The 27,437-nt window shown below is 35.4% G+C and overlaps 1 protein-coding gene and 1 pseudogene across 3 annotated transcripts in view; both read right to left on the bottom strand.

The window, feature by feature from the left end:
• The window catches only part of CNTN5 (contactin 5), a 1,336,681-nt gene that overhangs the window by 285,248 nt on the left and 1,023,996 nt on the right, over positions 1–27,437 (bottom strand). For all 3 annotated transcript variants that reach the window (XM_078058730.1, XM_078058731.1, XM_078058732.1), the window contains 3 exons: positions 17,405–17,541; positions 15,298–15,427; positions 13,089–13,239 (listed from right to left, as the gene is read on the bottom strand). In XM_078058730.1, the coding sequence (XP_077914856.1) occupies positions 13,089–13,239; positions 15,298–15,427; positions 17,405–17,541 (418 nt within the window). The remainder of the gene's footprint in view (positions 1–13,088; positions 13,240–15,297; positions 15,428–17,404; positions 17,542–27,437) is intronic.
• On the bottom strand, positions 24,155–25,168 carry LOC118529174 (ADP-ribosylation factor-like protein 2-binding protein pseudogene; annotated as a pseudogene).

Below are 27,437 nucleotides of genomic sequence, written 5' to 3'. Positions count from 1 at the left end.
TCACAATCTTTTATTACCTTTTCAGTTTGTTTGCAGAATCTGTGCTTATGTTTCCATTTTTTTCTCTCTCTTTTTTTTTTTTTGTATCTTCCCTCATTTTCTAGATCACTAGAAACATGGTATTTTTTTCAGTCTTTTGAAAGGACCAATATTTGGCTTTATCAATCTTCCATTTGTGCTTGATACTTGTGTGTAATTTGATTAATTTTGTTTTTATTATTTTCTTGTTTACTCTCTGTTCATGTTCCTTTCCTAACTTCTTAAGATAGATGCTTAGTTTTTTAATTTCAGTTTTCTACTTTTCTAATGTAAGTACATAAAGCCATAAATTTTCCTCTAAGTTCTGGAATACAAGGGAGATATGTTAAATTAGCTCTGATAGTGGATTCACATATTTTTTCTTATAGAACTGTTAATTTTTATTTTCATATTTTGGGGCAATGTTATGAGATAGCTACAGATTTAAAATTCTTATGTTTGTTTGATCACTCTAAGTACGCATTACATAGTAATCATCCTTATGCTTCTTTTATAGTGTATTTTTCTGATATTGATATAGCTAAATAAGTTTTTTGGGTGCTTGTATTTAACTGATAAATCTTTAACTTCCACCTTTCCTATTTTCTTATGCTTTAAACATATGACTGTTAGATTTTTATTTTAGCTCAATAATTATACTAATGTCTTAGTGATTAAGGATACTTTTACTAAATTATTTCATGTTTTCTGTTTGTGCCTCAGATGCGGCACATTAGTAGTATACATTAGTAGTATAAATATTAGTATACATTAGTAGTATAAATATTAGTATACATTACTAATATAAATATTAGTATATATTAGTAGTATAAATATTAGTATAAAATTAGTATATATGTCATGTTATTGTTTTCAAGTCTTTGTTTCCCCCCTAGGCTTTGAGATTAAAAATATTATTGTTTTATATGACAACTTTTGTTTACCTTTACCTACATATTAATACTTCCACTGCTTTCATTCATCGTTGTACCTCAAGTGCCTGGGTTCATGTCTTGTTTAGTCTTACACTGAACTATGTAGTATAAATTAGGGTTGCTGGCCCTTAATTACAACACCTAAATGGAAGATATCCCCTCTTCATTCAGAACTAAGACACAAGATCAATAATTGTTTTTATGGTTTTCTGAGTGGATTGATATAATGTTTAGTTTTATGGTGCAGTGGTAGCCATTTGTGGACCTGGCCTTACAAGAGGCATGCCCCAAGCTTTGTCTTTTTCCTTCTCAGCCCACCAACATATGAAAACCAACACTTAATGTCAGCAAATGCCCTAGAGGTGAAAATCAGCTTCCGGGCATGACTTCATCACCAGAATAAGCTCAGATCTTGGCTTTAACATTTCCTCCTGACTTTCTTGCCAGCTCATTGATAAAATCAAGACATTAAATAATATTTATTTATATATTTTATATTTAAGTCATCATTTATTTATTTTTTTTCTTTTAGGAAGATGGATGCAGTTTTCTGTTACACAGAACATAAATATAATTTTAAAAATTATATAATAAAAGTGGATGCCCCAAAATAGATGTGAATTGAATCCTTCAAAGACTACCCTTTGGCTACTAAGTTAAACATAAATTCAATCTGTCTTTCCAATTCTCCTCAATTTGTCCTCAGCTATTCAATCTTCCCAGCTTATTTCCATTTTGACCCATAATCTATACCTGGCCAAATAATAATATTTACTTTTCACAAATGTGTCTTGTATTCATGACTGTTTTTGCAAATTCTGAATTGTCTAAAATATATTCCACCTCTGGGGCACCTGGGTGGCTCAGTTGGTTAAGTGTCTGACACTTGTTGGCTCAGGTCATGATCTCAGGGTCATGATGATTAAGCTCCCCATCAGGCTCCACACTCAGTGGGGAGTCTGCTTGAGGATTCTCTCTCTCCTTTTCCCTCTGCCCCTCACTACCTTCATTCATGCACACTCTCTCTTACTCTCTCTCTCTTTCTCAAAGAAAAATTAACGAATCTTTAAAAACACACACACACACACATTGCACCTCTACATGTCAAAATCCTATTCGAGGATCATTTCAAATGGCAGTTCATCCAAGTTTTCTCTCATCTTCCATCAAGTTTTTTCTTTTTTCTTAACTCTCAAAGATTTTGTACAATGGAATAGACCAAGAATTGACTTGAATCCAAAGAGAATTGGGCTCTCTTTCTGATTCTCCAACTTCCTGTATGTGTGGCCTCTCTTTATGACTCAATTACTTTATTTAAAACAGGAATGATTATATCTTCCTTACAATATTACCTTATTGTGAGAGTGGAAATAAAGCAAGGCATATATAAAATAGCTAGTTCTCAATAAAGGGTAGTTATTTTATCATTATCTTAAATATCCTGTTAATAATACTTAAATAAGATCTATTAAGTATCCTGTGTTAATAAACCTATGTTATTATTACCTTAAATATCTTGTGTTATAGTTATCTATGCATTAGTTTTACTGCCTATTAGGCAGGTGCCTCATTTGGGAATGGAAATCTCTCTTATTTGTCTTGGAATGACTGACATAGTGTCTTACATTCAATATATTTTGAAATAAATTTTGTTTTCACTGAAATAAACTGAGTTGAGTAGAAGAGTGTCTAGATGATATGGTATTAGGGAAAAGAGAAGTGGAGCTACCATCTACAACTAGAAAGAGAAACAAAAACAAATTGGTACCCTGAAACCTCCAGATACAACTAAAAACATAGAGGTCATCTTATATTTTTATATCTATCTATCTATCTATCTATCCATCTATCAATTCATAAATAATTCTGTTACTCAAGCAAAGCAAAGTAAGCATGCTAACAATAAAATTTGTTTAGGTTATTTCTTTTTTTTTTTTTTTTAATTTTTTTTTAAGATTTTATTTATTTATTTGAGAGAGAGAATGAGAGACAGAGAGCACGAGAGGGACGAGGGTCAGAGGGAGAAGCAGACCCCCCGCTGAGCAGGGAGCCCGATGTGGGACTCGATCCCGGGACTCCAGGATCATGACCTGAGCCGAAGGCAGTCGCTTAACCAACTGAGCCACCCAGGCGCCCTGTTTAGGTTATTTCTATGAAAATGATCTGCAGGTGGTTTTTCATTGTCATCAGGGTTGTCATTCTAATTCCCCTTATGACTCAACCATAGTTAAATTAGATCATGATTTATGCAAAAACTGAAAAGTGACTATGTAACTCTCAGAGGAAGCTAAAAATCTCCATTATAAAATACTTTCTTCTAAACATTCTCAGAATCTTCTCTCTTTCACTATTTTATATTCAATGAAGAGTCACTTGGGGAGGTAGTAGGATCAGTCAGTAGCATGTACATGGATTCTTGAATTCCCAAGTATTTTAGATGTTGTTTGTATTAAGGACAAATTAAGCTGAAAGTTGTAGTCTGGGGGGCTTTTGGAAAAGAAAACCTTCAAGTAATTAATGGGTTATTCAAGTTGTGCCTATGTAGAGAGCATAACCAGGCAACTTGTGCAGCAATTCATAGTAACTGGAGTAAATGAACCATAGTTAGAAGTAGAATTTATGAACTGTTTGCTAAATTGGTAATTAGCTAGCGATCTAATGCTACAAACTAGAGGTGTTCATAGCACAACAGAGCCAGGATTATCTTGTTGGCATTTACACTTTAAATTAACTGACTTCTTCATGTTACCTCCGTTGGGAGTTAAGGCTTATTTTGTTATATTTAACATTTTCTTTTTTCTAAAGTGGAAACAAGAAAAACTGGTGGTAAGATCAGGAAAAAAAAGATTGAAGACCTTTGAAAAGGAACTTTTAGATTTTTTGTAACCTTAAATTTGAGAAATATTAGCAACAGATAATTTGAGGCTTTCTTACATGCATGTCTTCTGTGTTCAAATGAATGAATGTCAAGATCTGAGATCAAATGTTATATTATCTAAACATACTGTTGAAGATAGAATCATCTGAAAAATGTGAGAATTCTTTTGTTTTTCCATTCCCATTCAACTATTTGGCGTGGTTTGAGCACATTGTTTCTCAGTAAATTTGAATTATTTGGGGTTATTTATTGTCTGAGGGAGACCAAGTTTAGAAACATTGAATACCGCTCAAAACAGTGTGGATCTACAATGGGAAAAGTATAAAAGCACAAAGTAGAAGCATCACAATAATGCCATCTTTAGAATTATTTTGTGTGTAACATTTGATCAATTGATCAACACGTCATTGAAAAAAAGGACAATAAATATTTCTTATAATTGGGTTGCCAATCAATATCAATGTGGTCTAGTTTACCACAAAGTAAAATGTAGAAAGAGAAAAATAAAGGTAATATGCAATTTTGGCCACCATGTTTTAGTTTTTAGTTGGGTACCATGTCTTTTATTGGAAGCAAAATTAGATTTAAATTAGGTTCTATATTTGGAGGATTTTCTCGACTTTTTGAGGAGCATGAGAATGTGTGTGTGTGTGTGTGTGTGAAACAGCTTATAAAGTTGATTATGCAACTTTTGAGTATAGACTGGGAAGCTGAATCCTTATCACACAAGAAGGAATTCCATCACTATTCTCCATGTAGATTGAAATGCAACATCATTGTTAAACAATTTGTTAGAATCATCACAGAATCATTGACTAGCAGCAAGCTTGGTTTTAAAGCTTCCTTGTGATGGATGATTTTGAACAAGTCACTTTACTCCTTTGAGTTTAAAGATTTTATTTATTTGAGAGAGAGAGAGGAAGAGAGAGCACAAGCAGGGTGAAGGGCAGAGGGAGAAGCAGACTCCCCGCTGAGCAGGGAGCCCAACTCAGGCCCAATCCCAGGACCCTGGGATCATGACCTAAGCCAAAAGCAGATGACCAATCTACTGAGCCACCCAGGCGCCCCTATCCCTTTGAGTTTAAATTTCAAAATATGTATGTCAGAGATGACAACATCTAAGTAAGAGGGCTGTGAACTGGCACATAAACTAAATTAAATGTTAGAAGTTGATTTAAATCATTTATCTAACTTCCTACTAACTACAGCTTCTTGGTAATTATATTAGCTTGAGCATTCCCAAAGGTGAGAAAACAAAGAAGGGAGTCTATTCCTTTGAGTTAGGATTTCAAATTAAAGTTGACCAGCAAGTTACAAGGAAGGGAGGAGAGAAAGGGGGTAAGTTTGAGTCAAGATTATCAGGTGAGAAAATGAAGAACCTGTTTTGGGGAATTGTGAGTATTCATGTAGTTTGAAGCTACAATATTTAGGATTTTTTGGGGGCATGACAGAAATGGGTAGAGAGCAAACACATGAAGAGAGAAAGATAGTTGAACAGACAGGTACAGACCCTGAACTCCATGTTAGTAGTACCTTGTGTATTTTATTCCTAACTCCATTCCTGGCATCAAGCATTGTAACATATAGGCCCTTAAAATATTAGGTAGAACCGTATGAAATTTTGCTATTTTTAACAGACAAAAAAATGCCATGTAGTTTATATAGTTCAACCTTGTATTTATTATATGGATTAATGAATAAATGTGGAAAAATATGGAGAACCTCAAATACACTCATGAATTATGGTTTTATTCAATAGAAGATTCAGATCAGTAGCTTCAGGAGGAGGATGACACAGTCAAAGGTGTGCTTTGGAAAAATTCTTGTAGCTATATAGAGAGGCATGGTTTATATGGGGAGGGGGAGAATGGAGAGAAATGAAAAGCACAATTTAGGATGTTTGCTACTTGAGACATTTTAAGGGCTAAACTTCAGCATTGTCAAAAAGAAAAAAAAAGAAAGAAAGGAAAACCCAGGGTAGAAGAGTTAACATATATTATTAGTTTGAAAATCTAATTTTCTGTTGAGTGAAGATTTGTTCAATTGGACTGTTGATTGAAAGGATGTTAGAATAAGAGAAGGATCTATTCAAATGCAATTAAAACTGAATCTCTAGGGCAAATAACATTAATTCTCCTATAATAAACCTCTAAAAGACTAGGCCAAGCAGTTTGAATTGTTTTCAAAACCAAGTAGTTTCTCTTTGAAGATGGAAAAAATGTAGCAGAATGGCTTAGTATTTTTATCTTCATATGTTCAGATAAAAATTAAACTATTTGAACTATATGATTAGAAATATATGTGATTTTATCTTAAGAAAGTTTCTTCAACAGATTTTTAGTGTTTACCTTAACTTTCCTTATATACAACTGATTAGCCCACTATATAAATAATTATATACAATTTGTATTGTACATACAACTGTATATGTACAATTATATATAATAATTATATACAATTTGTAAAATACAGAAAAGCACAAAATTAAAATTATACATAATCCATCTCTTAGAGATAACCTATGGACAATTTATAATATATTTATAGTCTCTCTGCTTTATACTCTTTTGTGTTTCCATGTTTTTAGGCCTGGTTTTATCTGTTGGAAATGTTCTTGGTTTTCCTTATCTCCCTTTGCTTTTTCTGTCAGTGCCCCAGAGTTTCTTCCTCAGACATTAATCTTGACACCAGTCAGTTGAACAAACCATGTCAAATGTTCAGAGGTTATTAGGACTCTAATGCAACTCAACTATACTAAGTCAAAATGTTGCTTCCCATCCTTTCACATCTTGTGTAGAGGTAATGTGACTCCTGGAAAATTGGAAAGAGTGTGTATTTCTTCTTTGGCTAGAAGCAGTACATAGAATTATATGATTTCCAGAATCCATTGATTTCAATATTCTCCATCTATATTCAATATTTTTCATGTATATCACTACTTATTGACATCATTGTTTATTTATGAATCACTTAAATCATAGGATCTATGTCTTCTCTCATCCCATTGCTGGATTCATAATCTCCAAATTTATTTTGAATTTAATGTTGATAGGGTGGAATAGGGAGAGTAATATTTTGCCACCTTAAAGAATGGCTTCCATGTAATACAGGTTTTCAAGCCAAGCTTTGTAGTGAGGCTCAATTACTGAACTTAGTAGATATGGAAATAAAGTGGAGGTTAGTGAAAGATTCCCTCTACTAGCTCTTATATTGATTTTGCTGAGTTTCAGAGGTCTAGGCTTGAACAAGCTATTGATCATTTCTTAATTGAACCCATTTTTACCTGAAGGGGTGATTCTTCTTAGAGGCCAATAATTTGTTTATCTATATTCATAATTTCTAATGCTGCTATGAATGCATTTTTTTCTCCTTTTGTGTTTTTACTAGCATTTTTAAGGGAAGGTGGTGAAGGTTAATCAGGCAGAGCCTTCTGCCATTAGTTTTCATCGAAACCAGGAAGTCAGCATCCTAACTTCATCACAATGAATGTGAGGTCATTTTCTTCTTTCCTGTCATCTCCTTAAACTTGGTGGACTTACAGAACAACATGTCACCATCCCTAAGCGTTAACACCTTGTATATTGTAAGCAGTTCATAGATCTTATGAAGTCAGTTAACAAGCTTCTCTTTCTTTAGATAAATAATGTCATTTTGATCATTTTATTTCCTTTGAAAGCATAGATTTCAATTTGCAAAGGAAGTGAAGTGATATATTCTTGATATATGAATGCTCATATTCTTTCATTATACAATTTCTTAGACACCAAGAAAAACCCCAAGATACCTAGGGGTCTACATTGTTTTATGTTCTTAATATGTAAAAGACATTGTCACAGAGGAAACAACAAAACAGCTTGTTCATTAGCAAACACAGCATGTAGGTGGAAACAAAGGGACAGAAAGGAGACCCTAATTATCCCCATGAATTCCTCTTCTTCCTTAGAAAAAGAAGACCCTATTTCCCCCTCAGTAACAGTGTCTTTTAGGGCTTGCACTACAAATATATATTTTCATATCTCTGTAAGTCAGTATGTAAGTCTGATCATTTGTGCCTAATAAACACAACATGAATTCCCACTAGAAGCCAACTAATGGGTACTTCAAGTGCAATTTTCTGTGTGTGTTAAATGAGTAAGTTGAAAACTTCACTGTTCTGAAGCTCCTTTGGTGAGCAGGGAAAAATTACAAAGGACTTTGGACAGTCCCATAAAAGAAAAATTACACCATAATACTTCCCCTCCATAGGATAATTTTCATTTTTTTGGATGCAGGATTTCTTTAGCACCCATTTGAATTATAGTCCATTATCTCTGTAACTGGTACCCCCATTGCCTAGAAATGAAAACTGGTACTTAAACCAGTTTGATATTTCAATAATCGTAAATAATTTTTAAACATGTATGTCATATTCCATGGGGTTCAATAATAATTTATTTATATGCAGATGGAAAGGAAACAAAACAAAACAAAAAACCTGTGTCTTTACCAAAAAGTATATATTCTTCATTTTGGCCAAGATTGTCTTTGTCCACAAAAAGTACAGGAAATTGAACATGTAATAATGAAGGCTTAATATTTGTGCACTGCTGGAGCGCTTCTGGGTGATTATATTTTAACAAAAGTTAATGGCCAAGTAATGGAAATAATGAGCTGAAGTGAAAATCCAATATGAGTTTGATGAGCAGAACATTTTGAATGAAAGTATACTAGAGGAGAAAATCTCCATGGAATATTTCACGTCTTAGTACTCCTGGAGCTTATTAGTTTACTATGAAAACAGACATGATTGATAAAGAAATCTAAAGGAATGTGTGTTGGTGACCTTTAAAAGTGATGGGGCAAAACCTGGAGTTTCCTTAAAAGAAAAAGAAAAGAAAAAAGAAAAAGAGAAAGAGTAAAAACATTCTTTAAAAGGTTTCTCTGTTTCCATTAACTCTCCACATATATTCGCCTATTTGCACCTGGCCTATAATGCTGATTACAGAACAAGTAAATGCTCAGTTTGCTATCAGAAACTATCCGAGAGATACTGAACTAGGAGTAGGTAAGGCTGATGAGAATGGCTATGCCCGAATGATGAGAAGTGTAGATGTGGAGTTCTGATGGGCAAAGAGTATCAATTTAGAGACATAGATTAATGAATAACATACTTATCACTCCTTTAATCCCAGATAATAACTTAAATCTTTAGAATCCATTCCCTTAACTACCGGAGAAAGAAAAACAGAAATATATGTCAGTATTCAAAGAATCAAAATTTCAAATGATACCATCATCATCACCACCATCACTACCATCAGCATGAACAGCGTCAACATCATCACAAATAACATTCATTGAGCACTTATTACACTAGCCAGGGTATTTTACAAAATTTCTTCCAATTCTCACAACCCAATGTGTTACTCTTTTGAATTCTAGCTTTATAAGTAAGGAAATAAATTAATTTTATAAGGAAACCTCATAGTCTGCAGGATAAGCAGTGCAACTAAGTCTTGTTTTATACATTGGGTTATACTGTTACCCACAATGTTAAAGTGCTTCATAAATTATAACTGCTATGGAATTATTAGCAGTCATCATCATTATTAATAATAATATGTTTTACTGTGTGAGCAGCAGTTCATATTGAACATTCTGTGATATAAACAAGAAATAACTACACAGAACTCAAATTCTAATATAACCTATTTTCTTTTTTTTTTTTAAGATTTTATTTATTTATTTGACAGAGAGACACAGTGAGAGAGGGAACACAAGCAGGGGGAGTGGGAGTGGGAGAAGCAGGATCCCAGGACCCTGGGATCATGACCTGAGGCGAAGGCAGATGCTTAACGACTGAGCCACCCAGGCGCCCCAGTAGGCAACTTCTTTGTTAATCAGATTTCTTCTAAAAGTTATATTATGTTCTAGTTATTATTTACTGAATTTTAAATTTTTGGATAATGATTTAAGTATTTCTTTAGTAGAACAGATAAATACAAAAAAAGAAAAAAAAAACAAAGAAGATCCCTTTCCAAAACAAACAAAACAAAGCAAAATTTGAAAGATTCAACCAAAATTTGGCAGAAAAAGAAAAGTCAATATGTCCTTTGGCATTCTGTTGATGAAACAAATGATTAACTGTTAATCTTCAGTTGTTATAACATTGCATTTACAGTTTAGAGTTAAATTGCAATTGACCATAGGTTTAAATTCTTTTTTTTAATTTGAGTTTCTGACATGTTTTCAAATAATTAAATGACATTTTTCTGCAATTAACATCTTTCATTACATTTTTATGCTATTGCACTGGACATAATTTTATGCTTTTGAAGTGCTGTATTTTTCACATTTGAATGTTTCTTTTATAATACATTATTATTTTTGCTCCTTTCCTCCAATATAATACTCATCTCTATATGCCCACATAGGAAATTGCCATTTGCTGTTTCAATCTTTAATTTGAAATGAATCCAAAATAACTGTGAAAATTGTGAATGAAGGACAAGACTAATTCATTTAACATTTTTTCCAATTATTATAGGTTGGATGAGTGGGGAACCTATTTGATGTAGATTACATGAATAGTAAATATACTTGTATTTCAAGAAAATAAACCATGATTTGAATCTGTATTCCTAATGTGAAATACACATGACATAAACTTTTCAAAACCTTAACAGTTTTCTAATACCTCCCTTTCCACTTAAATTTATATTCACAACTCTTATTAGGTGGTATGCTTTATAACAGAGAGAGGTAAACTAAAATTTCTATAAGAAAATAAGGTGTCATATGTAACTGGTATTCTATTTTAAAGAATGTATAATGTGTACATTTGAAATTTTAATTTTCAAGTTTCCATTCATATTTTTAGAATGCACAGTTTTTCAAATAGCTACATATGTCTTCTTACACTGCTTTATGGAATTCTTTCTATTGCTATTTACATCTTATCCTCTTATTTTAATACTTGAATGTTTAATATTTTTATATCTAAATAGATTGTATTCTTCATGAAACCTGGGACTACACAATAAAGTAACAAATTGTACATTAGTAAAAACAATATTTTGCAAGTGTGCCTGCCGATTTTAAATATAAAAATGCTTCTGGAGTTACTAAATTAAAGCAGTTTATAAACATAAACATACAGATCAGAGTTTACAAACATAAACATACAAATCAGAGTAGGCAAAATGCTGATTAAATGTGGCCCAGTCTTGCTTTTACTTGAATAAATAAAAATACAAATATTTCACATTTTAGCCTCCTTCCTGAATGGCACTTCGACCAGAAGTATTTGACACTTGGAAAATTGAGTGATCTGAGTTTGAAACCAGTGTATTTGTCTCACTAGCCTGAGGGGATAGAAGTGAGGAGAAAAGGAATCAACAAAACTGGAAAATTTACAAACTGTTTTTCAACTTATGGAAAAAAAAAGTTTAGTATCTTTATATTTGTTGTAACAGAAAATTCATAATCCTGTTCCTCTCTCAATACATTTGCCTTTACAAATGAGATGCCACCTAATTTTTAAGACTCATCATGTGATGTCTGAATACTTGCTGAGAAACATTCTATGGTGAACTGAAATAAATAGGACAAGACTCACATGCCACCTACAAACGACACAAAGCAATGCATTTCAGATGCGGTGGCTTACACCAATAGGACAAATACATTTTGATGATATAAAAATTTTCAGTTCATTCAGATAAAATGATAATCAAACAATTTAAATTATTTATCGTATTATACAAAAAATATTTTCTTCTGCTTTAATAAGGGTTGTGGCAGGTTTTTTTTTTTTAATTTCTATGAGCAACAATACCAAAAAAATTCAACTCCACTATAAGCAATTCAACCAAATGCAATTCAACCATATGTAACATTGATCTCACAGTTTGTGATTTTGCCCTGCTTCCTGCCTCAAGTAACAAAGATAAATTCTCTTTCAAAACTAGATACCCAGTATAACCCTTTTCAATCCCAGATATCACCCTTTCCAGGCATCATCCATCCTTGTGCCTGAACTAAACCCAATCAGTCTGTTAATCTCATCTGAGAAGGCAATTTATTTTTTTTTTTATTTTTTATTTTTTTTTAAAGATTTTATTTATTTATTTGACAGAGAGAGAAATAGCGAGAGCAGGAACGCAAGCAGGGGGAGTGGGAGAGGGAGAAGCAGGCTTCCCGCCAAGCAGGGAGCCCGATGTGGGACTCGATCCCAGGACCCTGGGATCATGACCTGAGCCGAAGGCAGACGCCTAACAACTGAGCCACCCAGGCGCCCCTGAGAAGGCAATTTAAATCAGTGTTTTTCAGATTAGGATGGGAAAGAACAAATTTCTAAAGAAAATTTTCAAATATTTCACCAAAATATTCCAAAATTACCTAAAGAATGATTCAAATGGACCCCTAACACTGACATAAATTAACTTTTACTATATGATTACTTAGATCCAGGCAGACATAAAATAAGGCATAAACTCCTTATCCTTATAGGTCAAATGAAAAACAAAACTTAAATGACCTATGCAACCTTATTTCAACATAATAGAGGATATTATTTTGTCAAATCTGAATCACCATTTGCAACACCAGTATGTTAATGATTAGTAGAGCACAGGCTTTTGATCTTGGCATACATAGTCCTATGATGATTTGATTCTCTCATAATTTTTCCCCATTTGTACTCTTGTGATGTCCTTTGGTTTTGCTTACCAAAAACAAATCTTTACATAATAAATATTCCTCTGCACATTTCTCATTTGCCTGTGGCAACTGAAGTAATCCTATATTATTTTACCTCAACAAGATTGAAAAAAAGAGGGCAAACCTAGACACAAATCTCACTTGAAAGTACTCTGCCATAAGTGATTATCCAAAAGATCCATCCTTATATCATTTAAAAATATTAACCTTAAAATAATGACACAACCTCTAAAAATTATTATAGATAACTTGTGAATCTCCAAATCTGCAGACTTAAAATGAAACCAAAAGTAACTAGCTTAATGAACGTGTTTGCTTTCTTTATAACCTGGTGAAATTCCCATTGGTGCTGAAACACCACATAGGCAAAGAAGTCTGACCATATTGAAATAGAACTTTGGGTGCTTTTCAATCACTATGTAGACAAAATCATATTTTAATCTGTTCATGAAATATGGTTCAAATTACTGAAAAACTCTTTCTTGTATACTCTGTACCACCTGCAACTTCAAAAAAGTTTGATGTTAAGAGTTTGAATTATGAAATAGACCTCTAACCTTTTATTCTCTCTCACTGCTTTATCTCCCTTCTTCCAAGAGATGGTTGGTTTCGGAGAGCCTTGGGGTTTGCACTCGATGATGACTTCTTGGCCTTTGGTAACAATTATTGTTTTCTTCAGTTGATTCAGTGCAAAAGTAGGAGCTGAAGCTATGAAAAAGAAAATGTTAATTCTACCAGAAGCAATGGCAATAACCTCTAATGGATGATTCATCAAGATTTTGCAACTCTTTGGGACACATTTCTAATAAAATCACAGGATATCTACACATTGTAAAAGGCACTACCTCAAAATTTAAACCTATAATTAATTAATATCTTATTGGATGCTCTTTCTGTTAGCAGGTAATGGTTTCATATAATGTGGGGCTCACAGACAAAGGCGGTTTCAAAAAATGACATGATTTAATTGTGATTATCACTTTTAATTGTGAAAGACTAATGAACACCTTGAGCAAAAGGTGAAGGGGTTGCCCAAGAAAGTCTATCTGGGACTTTCTTTGGAAAAATGGGGGTTACCTGTGGAGAAGGTAATCTTGTGTCATCCATTTCCTATCTGTGAGTCTTAATGCATATTTTACTTTAATATTATACAAAATTAAATGTAGTTTAAAAAATACATTTAAAAAATTGAATTATTTAAATTTCAATTAAAAATTTCACTTCATTGTTTGCAATTATTCAACTAGGTCTGATCATTCATTAATATTAATATTGTTTACACTAGATTTTCATGAAGATATTTTTGATTGAAGTTCTCCAAGTAATTCTGGTGGGCAGCTGTGGGTTGAGGATACTGGACTAAAAGAACATGTGACACAGAGAAAAACACACACACACACACACACACACACAAAGACACTTTTGAATCTAAAAGAGAACCTGAGAGATATGTTTAAAAGTGTACTGTATCTGAGGCATTTATTTAAACCAATCTGACAACTTCATGGATATTTCATAAGTATTTTATGTCCATTATACAACAGTATATGTGCATGGCACAACAGCATTAAAAGGTATGTATATAATGAGAAAGATATGTATATAATTGAGATGGGTTAAGAATTGAAAGAAAAGTGAAGGAACTTTATGTGACTGCAGGTAATGATTTTGTTTGCTTACTAGGAACAGAACTTATTAGAGGTAATTTTGAAAATATGTGTAGTGAATAAGAAAAGGACATATTTGAGAGTATTTCTGGATAAACTATTAACTAGGTGAAGGCTGAATTAGTTTTCTTTTTTAAGATTTTATTCATTTATTTATTTGAGAAAGAGAGAGAAAGAGCACAAGTCGGGGAAGGGAGAGGGACAAACAGACTCCGCATTGAGTGGGGAGTCTGACAAGGGGCTTGATCCCAGGACCCTGAGATCATGACCTGAACCGATGCTCAGATCTCAGATGCTTAACCTACTGAGCAACCCAGTTGCCCCTGAATTGGCTTTTAAACTCAGAAATATTGGGGTGTAAGTTAACAAGAAAGTACATTCATATTTGATTGGTTAGGCTGTAGGAGATGGAAATTTGGAGTCCTTTATCTATTTTAGGTGGGTTTATTATAATGTGGAGAAATTTCAAGTACAAACATTCATAATTCAATAAGTTGATTTATGATGTGTTACATTTAGCTGATATGTAAATGGTAAGTTCCCAGTTTCCTGAGATCTTGGGTATTTCTGTTAATATTGTGCTTTGAGAATTTTAGTGCAGAACAAGCAGTGGGCTCCTGTTCACTTTGGGAGACAGTGAGTTGTGATCACTTAAGTCTCTCTCTTTGTATTACAAATTTCCCAGGCCAAAGTTTAGGAAACTAGAATGCTAAAAAGTAAAATCCTTTCAGTGGCCCAAACATGCTCAATTTGGGGAGCCTATTCCACTGGATGGACTCACTGGTTGTAGTACTTAACCAGTGAAGTGCTAGTGTCCTATCAAGGGTGTAACCCTCTGAGACAGCTGGACAGCCTCAAAAAGGCCTTCCCTTTCATGTAAGGGTGATAATGGTTGATATCCCATGATGAGAGGGTGCTTTACCTTGGAGTATTGTCTTGCCTACCGTTAGGTAAGAGCTGTATGGGTAAATATTAAACATTTCTTTTCAAGTCATAAAATAGGTTTTACAATCACATCATAAAACTTCAGTATAGTAAGAATTAGAGCATGAAAAGAAGCTACACATTTTTCCTATTTATTTACTTAGAAATTGCATACCTAGAATCTTCAGCTCAGCACTCGCATAAATGACTCCATATTTATTTTCGGCCAAACACTGATACATTCCAGCATCTGACTGATTCACATTGTGGATCATCAATAATCCATTAACCATCTCAATCCTATTCTGTAATAAAATAAAAAAATAAAGAAAGTGAAAAAATCATACAGATTTTGCAGTTATTCTCTCCTAGACCAAGGGAAAAAAGCCTCCAATGAATGCAGTTGAGCATTATTTGACAACTTAGCATTGCAAATTTACTGTTCATTATAAAATGTCTTTTGTAAATTATAACTATTTCTTGGTCAGAAAAGATATTATAACTGTATTTTCCTGTAGTTATCCTTATGAGTTTTAGTTTCAGTTTTGTTTTTATACTGAGCAGCTTTTGTTTGGTATACTAGTTCAGCTTGTGAAGTATAATCAGCAGATGAAGCTTTTATTTGAATTCATTTTACAGAAGAAGAAGAGGTTCACATGTGACCTTTGGTAACAATTGTGACTGTAGACAAGTGGGACAAAGTTAAAAATAGCCCAAGTCAAAACAAGAATCCCTTTACAATATTAATCTAGTTAGGAATTTACGTTTTTCTCACTTCCCAACAAATTCAGAAAAAAAACTGCCCTGCAACTGGAGTCTGTATAAAATTATTGGTCAAAAAATATTAACTTCATTATGAGACAAAATTTAATACAGAAGTCAAAAAACTTAGGGCACTTGGGTGGCTTAGTTGGTTAAGCAGCTGCCTTTGGCTCAGGTCATGGTCCCGGAGTCCTGGGATCGAGCCCTAATCGGGCTCCCTGCTCAGTGGGGAATCTGCTTCTCCCTCTGCCCCTCACCCCACTCTGTGCTCTCTCTCACTCTCTCTCTCTCAAATAAATAAATAAAATCTAAAAACAAAAAACAAAACAAAAAACCCCAAAACAAAAAACTGAGCATGTGCAAATTGAGGTCAAGTAAGGCCAAGAGCACATTTCAAAATTGAATTTGAAATTTAAAATGTTGTTAAACAACCAGGTGTCTTGTCTACTTAATGCCAAGCAAATCATTCTTTTAATTTTAGTGAGCAGTGCTTTACCTATCAACAGAGATGCCAAGTAATTTTACATAATTTTCAAAATAAACCTATTCACTTTGCAGAAGTATTATCTGCTAGTGGGATTTACTTTACTTGGATGCTGAAAGTAGAAAATATGACCAGTGTATTCCTTTCTCAAGGTTTATCTGGTATCCCTAGAAAATTAGAGAAAGAGACAATGAGCCAATGTCTCAGGATTCTCATACCCTCAGTTTTATTTAATGGCTCTATAGTTCTTTTAGAATAATGGGATGTTGGAGCTGGATGGGACTGTGGGGATGATCTTATCCAATCTCTTCATTTTACAAAGGAGCAAATTGAAGTCCAAAGAGGTAAATGACAGACAAGAGGCCTCTTGGTAGTGGCAGGACCTGGGCAGAACTTATGTTTAGAATTTCAACTTTATATACCACCCCTCCATTTTGGACATACATACTGAACTATTCTCCCTTTGCCCTCCTTCCTGCAAAGGCCACAACAAGGGAGTTAGCTAAAATTATTACCATTATTCTAAAATTAAATAGTAATTGATTTCAAAAACATGCAATAGGTTTACTAAAAAGATATTTAAGTCTTTTAAATCCTATTAAGTAGGATGTAACGGAAATAACTTGTCCAAGATATAGAAGGTTAGGATTCTATTATGGTCTCATCTCTCACTAGATACATGACCTTCGGCAAGTCACTTTACTTCCTGGGCTTTAACTCCACCATCTGCAAGGTGACAGCAACAAACTAGATGATATCTAAAAGTCAGCTAGAAATAGCAATGAATCTGATAATGATTGATATTTTCCTATGAATTTACAGGATTGAATAAAATTTAAAGAAACAATGTATTACTCAAAAAAGTAATGAGGTAATTAAAAAGAATTTTATTTTATGTCTATTATAGTTCTCCCTTCAAATACATTAGAAGGTGTAAATAAGAAATGACTTTCCATAAGACAAGAGGAGGATAGTTTGTCCTGTGTGAAATCCTGTTAAAATTACATAAGAAAAGGTTAGCAGTTACCAATAGTACCTGAGGCAAAAGAGGCACCCCATTCTTCAGCCAACGGTATGTGGGTCGGGGTTTTCCAGTAGCCTTACATTCCCATCGGAGAGGGCTCCCACTGTCCAGCTGAGTGTCATTCAGTTTTTCCACCCAGTGTGGATAAGCTATAAGAGTTTAAGCATTAAAGAAAGGTGATTTCATTTTTCAAACACATTACCAAATTCAAAATTCATATGGAAGTATTCCTTGCATTAAAAGAAAATGATCAATTCTCATAATTGTAGGTATTTGGAAGAAGCACATTGCATTTCACACAGAACTCTATGTAAAAAGATATAGCAATGACAATATTTTGACAATTTAAAACACTTTGTAGGCTAGATCAAGTATATCTTACTGTTTTACCCAGCTTATGCTGTGGCTACAGTATCCTCAAGATATCAGACCTGTTCAGTAGGAAATCAGGTACTTAGAGACATAATTTTTTCCAGGTATTGGGGCAGCGTTAGCACAAACTGAAAAATACAACATGTCTATTTACTGAATAACTGCTTTGCTTTTTGATTTTTGTTTTTCCTAAAAGAACCTGAATGGCATAGGAAAAATAATTTGTAAATTCAAATTTCACTTGGTGTAAAATTTTTCTATATTTACTAGCATTCTCCAAAAACTTTTTATTTTTATTTTTTATTTTTATTTTTATTTTTTTTTTAATTTTTTTTAAAGATTTTATTTATTTGCGAGAGAGAGAATGAGAGACAGAGAGCATGAGAGGGAGGAGGGTCAGAGGGAGAAGCAGACTCCCCGCTGAGCAGGGAGCCCGATGCGGGACTCGATCAGGGACTCCAGGATCATGACCTGAGCCGAAGGCAGTCGCTTAACCAACTGAGCCACCCAGGTGCCCTATTTTTATTTTTTAAAAAGATTTTATTTATTTATTTGACAGAGAGAGAGAGAGACAGAGAGCGCACAAGCAGGGGGAGTGGCAGGCAGAGGGAGAGGGAGAAGAAGCAGGCTCTCCGCTGAGCAGGGAGCCCAACGTGCGGCTGGATCCCAGGACCCCAGGATCATGACCCGAACTGAAGGCAGACATTTAACCATCTGGGCCACCCAGGCGCCCCCAAAACTTTTTAAAATATTTTCAAACTTACAAGAGAAAAATTACTTTATCAAGAAAGAGATAATGTAATTGTTTAAAATCTGTAAGATACAGAATAGTGTCTTTATTGAGTAATTTTTAAAATAAAAATATTGAAAGACAAGTGACTATTTGTCTACAAATACTCTGTTTGAAACAACTAAAACAGTAACTATGAGAAAATATTGAACTGAATGAATTGTTTCTCTTTAGCAACTTTTTTTTGGCATAAACCAGTAACATTTTACTTTGTGATAGTGAGGACTTTGATCATTGATTCATTCACCTCATACTATTTAGTCCTTTCTTAGTCCTAGAGGTTATTAGGGATATAGGAGCATCTATGTCTTACACTTTTTTTAGGATTTTATAGTGTGGTAGAGGAAATCTAAAGTCAGTGCCATAGAGGGCGCCTGGGTGGCTCAGTCGTTAAGCGTCTGCCTTCGGCTCAGGTCATGATCCCAGGGTCCTGGGATCGAGCCCCACATCGGGCTCCCCGCTCTGCGGGGAGCCTGCTTCTCCCTCTCCCGCTGCCCCCACTTTGTTCCCTCTCTCGCTGTGTCTCTCTCTGTCAAATAAATAAATAAAATCTTTAAAAAAAAAAATAAATAAAGTCAGTGCCATAGGATATGATAGCACAAGAAAGGAAAGAAGATGTACTGAAGGTAATTGCACATGAATACTGTAATAGTGGGTCTAAAGGGACAACGGATGTCCAAAACCTAACCAGTTTAGAAGGGAGGAGAAGGGGCAAGAGAAAAAGAACTCTCGTTTATTAAATTCTAATCTTAGGCACTGAGCTACATTATCAATTAATCCCTGTAACATTGATCCTGAAAATAAATATATTTAACTGTATGAATCAGGAAACTTTGATTCAGAGAGGTTAAAAAAATTTACCCAAGGTCAAACAGTTAATAAGGTATAGTAACCACTTCCAAAGTCAGATATTTCTGACTTTTCAGGCAGCATACAATTCTCTCATTCCACTCCAGCAGATTCAAAAATGAGTTGGAAGCATTTATTGCATTCATAATGTGTTTTGCCTTCTACTGGTCTTTAAATGGGAATTTTGTTTTCAGTAGCCCATTGGTCTTCTAGGCAATATAGTCTGGTCTTTAAGGAGCCTTACTCTGACATAGAATTTGTAGGCCTTTGAACACACTCTGTGATTCAACTTCAAGCCTCGGAGCTGTCAAGCAAAAAATCTTACCATGGTGAGCTTCAAATATTAATACTGACTTTCCTGCCTGGCTTCTAAAATCATTCCCTTTATAATTACCTGTCATATATGTTAAAAATACTGATAGGAATGGTAAGATACAAAAGCAATATTAAACTCTACTTTCTCATTAGGACTTTCAGTATACTTTCCTAGTCTACTTTGCCGGTTTATTTCATACTGCTCATGACCCTTGTAATCCAAGTATACAGGGTGTGCTATCTTCCAAGCACACCCTGTATCTTCTTCAAATTTTTAAATTCATGTGGAATGTTCTACTTCTCTTCTTTGTCTCTTTTAGTTCTACTAATAATTCAAGGTTTAGTCTAAATTATGTAAAGTTTATTAACTCTAAACTCAAAAGAGGGTCATTTCACCTTCTTTGGACATGTTTAGTTCTTAGTCACTTGGAAAATAATCACCATAGTAGCTTGTTACTCCTGTTGCTGACTTAAACTGTTATTGGATCTTTTAGTTGTTTATAGTTTGACACTCCATCTAGATAGCAATATCCTCAAGAGCAAAGTTGGCATGACATATACATTTATTTTAGACAAAACACTGACCCACATATAAAATTAATTATAGGATATTGGTTAGTTATATATGTATATTTTTATGTTTTTATTTTAGGTTAGTTATATTTGATATGTCTCTTAATGTACTATAACTCATGCTGGTAGATGCAGTTAATGGGAGTTAAAAAGAAATTGAAAAGAGATCTTAAAAAGTTACTAAAATGAAAAATTAGGAAAGAAAGAATTATTAAAATAAAAATAGATTGTGTCATCTAGGAAATAAAAAAATTAGAAATCAAAATAACATTTCTTCAAACATATTTTGGATTACTCTATAAAATTGGCCTAATTTGGAGTCCTGATCCCAAAATAAATTTGTCACCAATTGATGAGTGAAATTAAAAAGAAATATTTCTGCTTCCTTTTCTTCTTCACACATTTATTGGACACCACTATTGGCACAGTGCTTAACACTGATGATATCAATATGTTATAATGTGTGTTTGCTGTCAGCTGAAAATCTAGTAGATGAGACAGACATGCAGAAATACTCAAATTCACTCTACCAACAATTCTACAAATAAAAATGGCCTATTATACTGCCTCTAGAATCAAACAAACAAAAAACTAGTAACTTCTTGATCTATCTTTTGTTAGGCCACCTATTTTTGGGGGTAAAAGAATGACACTTTAAACCCAGACGCTGTTACATTCTCACCAGATGCAGTGCATATTGACAACGATTTATGCAATTCATTTGAGCTTCAGATCAGTCTCCAGGTTACATTTTTAAAAACATTAAGCAGATGTGCATAAAGAAACTCTTGCTTATTATCTCTTGTCATTAGAAATTCTCAAAACCCCTATTGATAAATGCTAATTGTTATTGGCCTCCTTCATTGCTCCTGTACTTTTAAGTGTTGAAGAGTCAACATATTTAACCACACAGATCATTTTTAATATTAGGACTTTCAGCTGTGGGCCAGTGAGGGGTAACATGGTATACTGGAAAGATTATACAGTTGGGGGTAAATGTAGGTTCAAATCCAATGCTACCCTGACCTTGCTCTAATATGTGATCATGAATGAGTTACTTTAATAAGTTTAATGAGTCTCATCTGTAAGCCATACATGGTAATTCCTATTTCAATGGGCTACTATGATGATATAATGGTTATAAATACTGGTTACTTTACCTCCTCAATCTATTGCTCATGCATTAATATGAGCTTCATTTTTCTATCAACTGTGAATATATTGTTATGACAACAAAACTCAAGGTGAGATACATTCTCCAAAGAACTAGGACTGAAAACATTTTCTTTGTTTATGTAATTTTCAATCAGGAATATACAATTTTGTATTATCTTATATGGTAAATATTTAGTGTATTTTAGTGGCTAAAATATTTTTTTAAAAGATTTTATTTACTTATTTGAGAGAGAGAGCAAAGAACGGGGGGGTAGAGGAACAAGCAGACTCCCTGCTGAGTGGGTAGCAGCCTGACATGGGGCTCGATCCCAGGACCCTGAGATAACAATCTGAGGCAAAGTCAGACACTTAACCAACTGAGCCACTCAGGTGCCCCAGCAGCTAAAATACTTTTCAAATCATGCCTAATATAGAAAAACACAACTCTGGAGAGAAGAAAAACAGAGAATAAGAACTAACAGTGAGGATTTTCATTTTTCTCTAATATTAATAAAAGATGAGCAAACAGGAATTAAGTACTCTCCATCCATTCTTATCCCATGCCTTAGCTCAGCTCCTCAATATTTCACTGAGAGGTAATATCTTATAGTTGGAGGTCAAATTCTGGTGTTTTTGCCAGTTCTAAGTTGGAATCTGGTTTTACAGCTTACTATTATCTTGTAGTAATAAACTTCCTAACCTTTCTAGGCCTTGGTTTCCCCATCTGTCAAGCAGGAATACTAATTTCTGAGAGTTACTGTAAGTTAATGCATGTAAAGTATCTAGTAGTTGCAGTAGTGTCTGAAACAAGTTCCTGGCAACTATTTGTTCCCTTCATTAGTCCCTTAATCTCTCCTCATTTTCACTTCTTTATTTATTTTTCATGGTACAAAAGTATTTAATAAGCACATCAGTACAGAAACACACAGATCCTATAGCTCATCCTTTAAACTATAAGAGCCAAGTGAAACGTCAGTACAGAGACTTATTTTTACATATATATAAATATGTAATATATGTAATATATATATTACACATTGGGAATTGAACTATTACATTTTTTCTTCTTTTTAGATTTGTGATATCCATGTTTTCTGTCAATAATATTCTGTCAAACATGGTACTAAATCAAAGTAGACAGATGAACAGTAAAGCTGTTTGTTCTCTCCTACTAGTGCTGAGCTAGACCAGTGGAACACCATCTTGGTAGGAAGATTTTGACAGGATGAAGGAACTACAGAGACCCTATCCCAACAGAAAACCTAATGAACTGACTTAAACAGAAAGGGTTTTTTTTTTTTTTTTAATAATTTTTTTCATTTTTTTTTAAGGTTTTATTTATTTGACAGAGAGAAAGACAGCGAGAGAGGGAACACAAGCAGGTGGAGTGGGAGAGGGAGAAGCAGGCTTCCCGCGGAGCAGGGAGCCCGACGCGGGGCTCGATCCCAGGACCCTGGGATCATGACCTGAGCCGAAGGCAGACGCTTAACGACTGAGCCACCCAGGCGCCCCTAAACAGAAAGGGTTTTAGCAAACCTGCGGGAACACAGCGTACTATAAGAAAGGGATAGCTTTTATTCTGGACTATCCTTTTAGTCCAGCATATGCATACATTCATGGGTCCCAGTAAAATAGAAACACCAACATAGAAAGTATTTTTGCTTTCATAGTACTAACAGCTAAAAAGCACACAGAACATAACACTCTGATCTTTAGTGAGTAATCATAGAAATTCCAAGATTATATCTGCTAGGTTAGCCTGATTATTCACCTATAAAAATATTTTCTCCAAAAATTCTTTTTTAAAATTAATAATAATAATAATAATAATTTTTTTTTGAGAGAGAGAGAGACATGAGTGAGGAGGGGCAGAGGGAGGAAAGAGAGAATCTTAAGCAGACTCCACGTTCAGGGTGGAGCCCAACATGGGGCTTAATCTCATCCCTGAAATGATAACCTGAACCAAAATCAAGAGTCGGTGGCTTAATCAACGGTGCCACCCAGGCACCCTCCAAAAATTCTTAAAAGAGAATTATAGAAACAGTGGGACTACATCAAGACCAGCAGGAGACAGTAATTCAAGGACTACAAATAAAAGACTAGGAATTGATTTTCATGCATAGCTTTAGGTAAAGGACAGCTCTCTCAGTTGACTCCTAGAGCCAAGACTAGCTGTGATAGAAGATGCTTCAGAAATCTCAAGACGGGCAGCTGGCTTGAGTAACACCCTTGATAAATCTCCCAAATAGTCAAAAATACCTTTGAGGCTGCAAGACTGAAACTGAGAGCTGTGAGTGCACAAAAAACCAGGTGGGACATGCAGAGCCTGCTGGGCCAAAGACAGTTGGAGATGGTGAGTTCTTCCAAAAAGTGACACACCAACACTGCATACTGGGGCGGGTGGGTGGGATGCTGGACTTGGGGTTGTTCCAGAGGAGCCTGACTCAGAGGACTCTGAGAAAGGCATCAACTCAGGGAGGAGGACTAGGGTTACTGAACATAAGAAGGTGCTTCAGGAGAAATAGGTCTCAGGTGGGTCAGGTGATTGTCTTTTGACCCATCAATACTTAACATTAGTAAAGAATTGCAGAATAAAGACAGTCTTTCCAATATGTAACTCTTCTGTCACATTAGCCAAAACCTCTCCCAGTCTATTGGGCAACACTGAGGAAGATGAGGAAGAAGATCTCATTGCCTGGAGGTGGGACTTAGGGCTGCAGATCTTTCTGGGAAATTGTTATAGAAGATGATTTACACAACAAAGCCACCACTAAACACTCACTTAAATCCAATCCCTTTCCTTCTTTTAAAGCTTTTTAGAAATTCTGTAAGTGTGAGCAGCATGTCGCGTATGTCAGCCACTTCATCTTTATGGTGCTGTAAACTTGAGAAAGCCACCATGTTAAATCCAAGAATCCACTCCAGTAGCTGTTCTTCAACCAAAGAAATAGATTTGTTAAAAATTGGCATATAGGTGATTCTATTATTTTCTGTCTTCAAACTCCTGGTAGTATGAGACTGTGAAATTTGAAATAATTGGAACTCGTCCATCATCCATGATAATGTCCTCTAAATAACCAACCACAGCATCACATGCTGGGTCAGAGGCAGAAGAGGACAGTGAGAGGCTCTCTTCCTCTAAGGGGTCCCTCACTGCCAGGGCCTCCGCATTCACCCGCAGGGCAAACAGGCCTCTCAGCCTCCTACTGCACCCGCGGCCCAGCCTTCTTGGTGCTCCACAGACACCTGGGGACCTCAGGCTCCCTGTTGCTGGCACTGTGAGTGCGTTGTCGGTTATCCGACTGGCATCTGTTCTTTACAGTGTATCTTGAAGAATGGTGTGTATATCTAAGCATTAATTCTTATAATAGCAGGGAGTTGTAAAAATTATCCACTGTGTGCTGGACATAATGCTTAGTGATGGGAAAAATAAGAAAAATAACAAAACAAACAAAAACAGTTTTTGTCTTGGAAAAGCATATAATCAAATTGCAGACATTGGCAGGCATTAAAATTTGTGAGGGTGCTCTCCAGAGATTTTACAAAAATAAGGAAACCTATAACGCTACCCTGAAATGAAAATAAATGAAAATAAAAGTGTTCCTTACTGGATATTTAGTACAATGCAATGCAATTTTCTTTTAAGCATCTTGGTTACAGGTATATTTTAATACTGTTATATTTCTAATCTAAACTGTCAATACAAACATTTCAATGATCATAGTGACAGTGTCCTTACTCTACAGGGTGACAAATTACTAGTTGGTGGGGCACATAATATATATTTAAACTCAGAGATCACTCATCTTTATATAATATTTTTCTGTACACAAAGTACCTCCTGTTGAGAGCTCCTTATATATAAAATTGCTTAAAATTGTTTGAGCTTCCTTCCTTCTTTCTTTCCTTCTTACCTCCTTACTTCTTTCTTCCTTTGTTTCTCATTCTTTCTTTTCATTTATATTGAGAACTTTAACAAGCAACATTCAATTTATATTGGAAATATAAAGACTAAAATTTTTGTGTGACTAGTTCAAATGAAGTCTTTGATTAATCATCAGAAACTAGAAGGGACAGAAATAATCAAAAATATTATTTCACCTATAAAATTACCATATGGGGCACCTGGATGGCTCAGGTGTTTAAGTGTCTGCCTTCAGCTTAAGTCATCATCCCAGAGTCCTGGGATCCAGCCCTGCATTGGGGTCCTTGCTCAACAGGGAGCCTGCTTCTACTTCTCCCTCTGCCTCTGCCTCTCCCTCTGCTGCTCCCCTGGCTTTGTGCTCTCTCACACTCTCTCAGGTAAGTAAATAAATAAAATCTTAAAAAAAAATAAAACTACCCTATATTTTGAACAAAAGACTATTTAATAAAATAAATATGCAGTTTTTCTAAGTTTCAATTATTACTAAAATTTTTTGGTTTTTTTTAAGATTTATTTATTTGAGAGAGAACGTGTGTGTGCGCCTGTGATCCAGGGCAAGGGGCAAAGGGAGAGGGAGAGAGATTGGGAGAGAAGCAGACTCCCCATGGAGTGTGGAGCTCCACATCCCTTGTTGCTTGATCTCTGGACCTTGAGATCAAGACCTGAGCTGAAATCAAGATTCAGAGGTTTAACCAACTGAACCACCCAGGTGCCCCTAAAATTTTTTTTGCTAATTTGATTTTGTTTTCCTTTTCATGAGTATTGTTACTCAAATGTATTGGTTAAATAAGACATGTAAGGATTTTTTTTATTTTGAAAAAAATGGCAGAGGAGTAGGGGACCCTATTTCAACTGGTGTCTGGAATTGAGCTGGATATCTACCAGACCACTCTGAGCACCCACGAAATCAGCCTGAGATGTAAGAAGATCTGGATCTCTACAAACAGAATATCGTGGGCAGTTGGTTTTGAGGTACGAAGCGGGGAGCTGTGATTCCATGGGCAGATATCGGAGGATAAATGGCAGCGGGAGGGAGCCTGGCCATGGGGATCCTACACGACCAGTGAGCGACAGCCTCCCTCGCTGGGGATGGGGCACAGACTCGCAGACCAGTAGCGGCAGGGAAAGAACTTTAGGGCAGCCCCTGGGGCAGAAATCTGGAGCGGCAGGGTCGCGCGTGCGAACTGGGAGCGGCTGGTGGTTTTAGAAGCACAAAGGGCAGAGACATGCCCCGACCTGGAGGCAGGACTGGAAGCTCTGCGGAGGGGCGCACAACCCACACCGCTGCAGTTTATAGCAGCATGGAAAGAAACCGAGACAGTGTGGCCTGGAGAGCTCACGGAAAAACAGACTGTGGTCTCTCTGCTCTGAGACAGAGGGTTGGAAATGGTCTCTTCTGGTCTGACTCTCAGAAGAGACGCAGAAAGCCGCCAGAGAACAAAAGCCCCCAAAAACTGATTCCCACTGAGCCCATCCCCCGCCACAGGGGGGCAGGGCAACTCTGCCCAAACAGGGTTGCCTGAGGAACAGCATGGCAGGCCCCTCCCGCAGAAGACAGGCTGGGAAAACAAGAGGCCAGCAACCATAAGGTCCCTAGAAAACAGGAGCATCTTGCTTGGGTTCTGGTCAATAATTTGGACTCTATACATTCCCTCAGCCACCCATCAACAGAATGACTAGGAGGAGCAACCCCCAAAATAGAAAAGACTCAGAGATTATGACTTATGCTACAGATTTACAAATGGATGCAGATATAACCAAGATGTTGGAGATGGAGTTCAGGCTAGCAATTGTGAAGACAATAGCTAAAATGGAGAAATCAGTTAATGGCAACATAGAGTCTCTAAGGGCAGAAATGAAAGCTGAATTGGCAGAACTTAAAAATGCTATCAATGAGATCCAATCTAATCTAGATAATCTAACAGCTAGGGTAAGTGAGGCAGAAGAACGAATAAGCAACCTGGAAGACAATATAATAGATAAAAAGGGAAAAGAGGAAGCCAGGGAAAAACAACTCAGAATCCATGAAAATAGAATCAGAGAAATAAGTGACACCATGAAGCGTT

This window comes from Halichoerus grypus, chromosome 11 (genome assembly GCF_964656455.1).
Source record: "Halichoerus grypus chromosome 11, mHalGry1.hap1.1, whole genome shotgun sequence".
NCBI classification, from domain to species: Eukaryota; Metazoa; Chordata; class Mammalia; order Carnivora; family Phocidae; genus Halichoerus; species Halichoerus grypus.
Note: the sequence above shows the minus strand (reverse complement) of the source record. Positions and strands in the feature narration are given on the sequence as shown.